The sequence below is a fragment of the Cebus imitator genome, unplaced genomic scaffold, assembly GCF_001604975.1.
Source record: "Cebus imitator isolate Cc_AM_T3 unplaced genomic scaffold, Cebus_imitator-1.0 Scaffold272, whole genome shotgun sequence".
Classification (NCBI taxonomy): Eukaryota; Metazoa; Chordata; class Mammalia; order Primates; family Cebidae; genus Cebus; species Cebus imitator.
This window is the reverse complement of record NW_016107587.1, coordinates 2037068-2042832: the sequence shown is the minus strand read 5'-3', so window position 1 is coordinate 2042832 and position 5765 is coordinate 2037068. Positions and strand designations below refer to the sequence as shown.

General features: G+C 47.6%; 1 protein-coding gene across 1 annotated transcript in view; it reads right to left on the bottom strand.

The window, feature by feature from the left end:
- Positions 1-5765, bottom strand: part of PKD1L1 (polycystin 1 like 1, transient receptor potential channel interacting) — a 182645-nt gene that overhangs the window by 39097 nt on the left and 137783 nt on the right. The window contains exons 47-49 of the mRNA XM_037728604.1: positions 2885-3008; positions 1610-1693; positions 813-985 (exon numbers count right to left, since the gene is read on the bottom strand). Coding sequence (XP_037584532.1) covers positions 813-985; positions 1610-1693; positions 2885-3008 — 381 coding nt within the window. The remainder of the gene's footprint in view (positions 1-812; positions 986-1609; positions 1694-2884; positions 3009-5765) is intronic.

Here is a 5765-nt window from a genome sequence, read left to right as displayed (position 1 = left end):
AAGCAATTCTCCTGCCTCAGCCTCCCAAGTAGCTGGGACCACAGACGTGCGCCACCTCGCCCAGCTAATTTTTGTATTTTTAGTAGAGATGGGGTTTCACCATGTTGGCCAGAATAGTCTCGATCTCTTGACCTCGTGATTCACCCACCTCGGCCTCCCAAAGTGCTGGGATTACAGGCGTGAGCCACCATGCCTGGCCTATCATTTATTTCTTAACGAGTATTCCTCAAAGGCACACATTAGTGTAACTGCCTAGAGCTCCCCATTGGTCTAAGACCATCAGTGTTACCACTGGGTCAGCAGAGCTCTAACCCAGCATGAGGTGCGTGCTGCCCAGGGAGCCAGGGGTGGATGTGGGCAACAGTGTGACTAGCTGGATGGAGCAGGTAGCCTGACCTCAGATCTAGCTTGTTACCCACTTGAATGTCCATCCCTCATCCTTATCACATAGGAAAAGTAGCACAGGGCCTACTCCACTGGGTGAGGATTAAATGAGTCAGTAAACACCCAGCTTGGCACAAGGTCAGCACGGAACAAATGCTCCTTACTTTCCATGAGCTCCAGATGTTCTGGCAACTACTTTATGAAAGAACGTTTGCTCTGTGCTCTCCCACATGCAAGGCCTGAGCCTGAGTGACACTCCTACCATTCACAACAATGACAAGTCTTGCTGGAGCCCCTAGCAGTGGTACACTGGCCTCGGGGGCCTGTCTGGAGGCTGCACCTGCTACAGATGTGCCGTGTCCCACAGGCACCAGAGCTGAGTGGTGGCAGCAGGCGGGATGAGCGCTGGCCCTCCGAATCTCACTGACCTTGTTCTGCCCAGGCTAAGCACACAGTCCTCCCTTGCCGCACAGCCCCCAGGACCATTCAGGGTCACGTTTTGGTTCTCTGGATCTATCAGGCAGGGCTTCTCAAGGCCTCCAACTTTGGGGCTACATGTAGGAAGAGAGTCTTCGATGAGCGCTGAAAATGGCCTGGGAGCCTGTAGAACAAATCAGCAGTCAGAAGACACAGATGCTATTCCTAAAGCTACCCTGCAATCCAGGGTCTCCAGGGCTGGCCAGGCCACATGCGAGCACATGCTCTGTCCTGCAACATGGTACCCTTATCTCCTCATAGGATCATTCTGTATCCTGTTACATTCATGGTCTATAGACTCGAGCTCAAGCCACAGGATCAAGGCTCTACCTACGGGAGGCTGGCATCTGAGGTGTACACAGGTCTAAGGCTTGACCGCTTGAAAACTTCCCCATAATGAGATGCCAGGTAAAGTGCCTGTCTCAGGGCTCACTCTCCCAATTAGAAAAGGATACGGATTTTTTAAATTAAAAATCCTAGTTTTGTCTAAAATGCTAGTCTGTAAGGCCAAAGAGTGAACTGAATAAACCTGCAGCAGAATGCCAAGGAAGGAAGAGGCTTTGGGAAAGTGTTTATAAGGGCGAAGGAAGGGCAAGGTGCACCCTCTTCCCAGCCCCGGCATCGACAATTCCAATCACCACCAAACTTTCAGAGAGGTTCAAATGATCTGCTGGGGTCCTGCCCCAGTGCAGCCTAGGCTTCTCTAATTCCATTTATTTTTGGAAGCAAAGGAAAAGGTACATCTTACCTTGCAAAAATGGCTAGGAAAAACTTTTAGCTGCTTAATTATGGAACTACCTATTAGGTAGCATTTTCCTCCAAGAGCTCCAGGCTGAAAGAAGAAAAACAGATGGTGAGGACCTGGCGTGCTGTGGACTTCTAACCTCCTCATCAAGCAGTGCTCAAAAGGTGTGAGGGGCTCTGGGTAACTCCACCTGCTACGGTACAGGTCAGAGTTTTCCTTTCCTTCCAACACTGTTTTAGGGATACAACCAACATTCTAAGGCAGCAACAACTTCCTCAGACTTGTCCTGGAAGAGAGCTAGCGTTCAAATGATGTTTCTAACTATGTCACATGAGAATGTTCTCTTTTATCTTTTTTGAAAGTTTCTCCAGTGTTATCAGCTCAGGAGACTATATAGAATATAACCAAATAAAACTAGCAGTAAACTGCCTAAGGAATATGAACAAATATATTTCTCTCTCTTTTTTTAAATTTAGAGACAGACTCTAGCTCTGTTGCCCAGGCTGGAATACAGTGGTGTGATCTCAGCTCACTGCAACCTCCAACTCCCGGGTTTAAGCAATTCTCCTGCCTCAGCTTCCCAAGTAGCTGGGATATAGGCATTGTGCCACCACACCTGGCTACTTTTTGTATTTTTAGTAGAGATGGAGTTTCACCATGTTGGCCAGGCTGGTCTTGAACTCCTGACCTCGTGATCCACCTGCCTCGGCCTCCCAAAGTGCTGGGATTATAGGTGTGAGCCACCGCACTTGGCATATTTCATTTTTAAACATGGGAAAGGGGTTGAAAATAAAAGATAAGCAAGGAATGGGGATTATGCAAAATGCATATTCACTTTTTCTTCAGAACTTGGGATCAGCCTCACGTCTTTCTGGAAGCTTCCTTGCATTTCCTCTGTTTTCGGGTGGTTCTTTTGTCTCCCTTTCAGGGTATTTTGCACAATGAACTAGAATCTTCCATTTCCTGACCTCGCACCCCATCAACCTGAGGGCTCCTGAGGCTCTGCCGTGGCCCCTGTGTCTTTTTCGGGCCTGGTGAGCACAGGAATCTGGAGAATCCCATGCAGCTCAGGAGGGTGTCATGGGATGGGGTGAATGGGTTCTGGCAGGAAAGGAAGAGGATGCTCTCCTGGCACCCACTGGAGAGCCACTGGCCTCACACCTGCATGGTCATTCAAGAACCTATGCATTGTTGCAGTTCAGCATCGGTGGCTGTTTCGCCCACTGTAAGATGGCTCTTCTGAGACCATCTCCTGTGAGGAGGAAATGGAAAGCTCACCTGAGCCCCTGGCACACGGGTTGACGGGGAGCCTCCCGGGTACAGGCCGTCCAGCAGTGTGGTCACACTCCATTCCCACCAGTCAGTGATGTTTCTCAGGCCACCTAAGGAGTTTCTGGCATTTCTGAATGCAAGAACAAAAATAAAAGTTGCTTCTACATCAACAAAAACAACTAAATGTGAGAACAAAAGCATGTTTTCCTGCCATTTTTTTCTCTCATTCAGATTTCAGGTACTCCACAGGAATTAAACAACTAAAGCTGTCTGCAGTGTAAAGCATGAAACCTCAGAACTCACTTTGCTCCTTAGTAGCAGGAGGTAAGAGGGAACGGTAGATGAAGCACTTGTTCATTTGGTCACTCAGTCACTCAACAAACGTTACTATGCAACTACTAGGCATCAGGCCCTCTTCTAGGCACTGGGAAACAGAAAATCAATTCCCTGCCCTCCTGTGGGCAAACAGGCAGCAAATAAGATCAATAAGCAAACATATACTATGTTAGTGACGAATATGAAGGAGGAAAAAAAGCAGGAAAGATAGGCAAGTGGCGGAGTGAGCAGGTGGAGTAAATTGTAGTTCAAGCAGCCATGGAAGGCTTCGGTAGGCGGTGACGTCAAGGGAAGACCTGAAGGTGAAGGTGGAGCCCATGGTCATCTGAGGGAGGGTGTTCTGGGCAGAGGGAACGGCGAGGGTTTCCACAAGTCAAAGGGTGGAAAGGTGTGGGCACCACAGGGCTGGCGCAGAGGGCGCACCAGAGCCTGGGTAGACAAGAGAGGCGCTCGGACACCCAGACCCACACCCAGTCCTTTCTCTGCGCTGACTGTTGACTGGATACAGCCTGTGACTAGCTTCCCAAGATGCCTGTGAGTGGCAGATGTGAAGGTGTAGACGAAATGCAGCGTTGGCACAAACACTAGTCTGTTTTCTTTCCAATTAACTTTTTTTTTTTAAGAAGGAGTCTCACTCTGTCGCCAGGCTGGAGTGCAGTGGTACGATCTCAGCTCACTGCTAACTCCGCCTTCTGGGTTCAAGGCATTCTTCTGCCTCAGCCTTCCAAGTAGCTGGGATTACAGGCATGCACCACCATGCCCAGCTGATTTTTGTATTTTTAGTAGAGACAGGGTTTCTCTATGTTGGCCAGGATGGTCTCAATCTCTTGACCTCATGATCTGTCCGCCTCAGCCTCCCAAAGTGCTGGGATTACAGGTGTGAGCCACTGTGCCCAGCTTTAATTAACTTCTTTATTATGCTTATTAGATACACTTCATTTTTCCACCAAGGAACTAGCTTAAGGAAGCATTGAAATAATGTCAAATGAACAAAATTTATCATTTTTAGTTTGCTCAGACACTGCCATAAAGCCACATGCTCAGGCAAAGGCTGTGCATGGCAGTGGCAGGGTGTACATTTGGCCCTTAGCTACAGCCAGAGGCAAAAGGATAAACTCAAGTGTTCCTAAGAGAAAGCAAAGGACCTCTCACTTAACTCTAAAAAACTTTCTCATACATGGCTTCCCATGAAGAGCCACTGAAGAATGGCAAGGATGACGTGCTCATCAACATGCCCTCAGCAAACAGAAATGGCTCTGATGGGGCTGTTTCATCCAGGTTTCTCTCCACAAAAAGGGGGGATCAAAATAGTTCTCAGGAAAAGGAATTTTGTTATAAGGTGAGAAGAAGTTAGAAAGTTGCCCAAGTATGCACAATGGAATGCCTGTTTCAGCACCAGCTCCAGGCTACTCCAAAGAATTAACACACTGTAAGTCATTCAGATGATGGGTATGGCTTTGGTAAATGAGGCTTTAGAGCAAAGTTGGGCTGTAGACAGCAGGCCTGGAGCTGGCTCTCACTGTGAGAGCCAAGTTTATACAACTCCTTCCAACTCCATGTTCAGTGATGTCACATTGGTGGTGTGAAAAACCATGGTGGGTCCTGACGTGGTGGCTCACGCCTGTAATCCCAGCACTTTGGGAGGCTGAGGCAGACAGATCACCTGAGGTCAGGAGTTCAAGACCAGCCTAGCCAAAATGATGAGACCTGTCTCTACTAAAAATACAAAAAATTAGCCGGGCGTTGTGGTGCACCCCTGTAACCTCAGCTACTCAAGAGGCTGAGGCAGGAGAATCACTTGAACCTGGGAGGTGGAGGTTGCAGTGAGCCAAGGTCACACCACCGCACTCCAGCCTAGGTGACAGAGTGAGACTTCATTATACCACAGAAATTGGCAGGCAGATGCTTTAAGTCAGTGCTTTAGTTCTACAGTTGTTAACTGTTTCCAGCACATCACAAAGACTATGTTCACAGGTAAGGTGTGAAACTGATACTCCACTGTTGATTCAGAGCAGATTTTGCAGATAATTTAGAAAAAGTTTTTGAAAACCTGATAGTCATGACAATAATTGGACAATATTTAAAAAATCAAAGACAAATAAATGTCACTAGTATATAGAGTAATAAAGAGATGCAGTAGCCTCAACCTACAATTTATATGTACTATAAATGTGTTCAAAAATTTCCATATGGCTGGGTGTGGTGGCTCACGCCTATAATCCTCGCACTTTGGGAGGCTGAGGTGGGTAGATCACTTGAGGCCAGTAATTCGAAACCAGCCTGGTCAACATGGCTAAACCCCTGTCTCTACTAAAAACATAAATATTAGCCTGGCATGGTGGTGCATGCCTGTAGTCTTAGCTACCTGGGAGGCTGAGGCAGGAGAATTGCTTGAATCTGGGAGGTGGAGGTTGCAGTGAGCCGAGATCGCGTCACTGCACTCCAGACTGGGCAACAGAGCCAGATCCTGTCTAAAAAATTTAAAAATCCATGAAAAAACAGATGCTCAGAGAAGAAATTGGCCTAAGCCAATCAGTAAGTTGTAGATTCA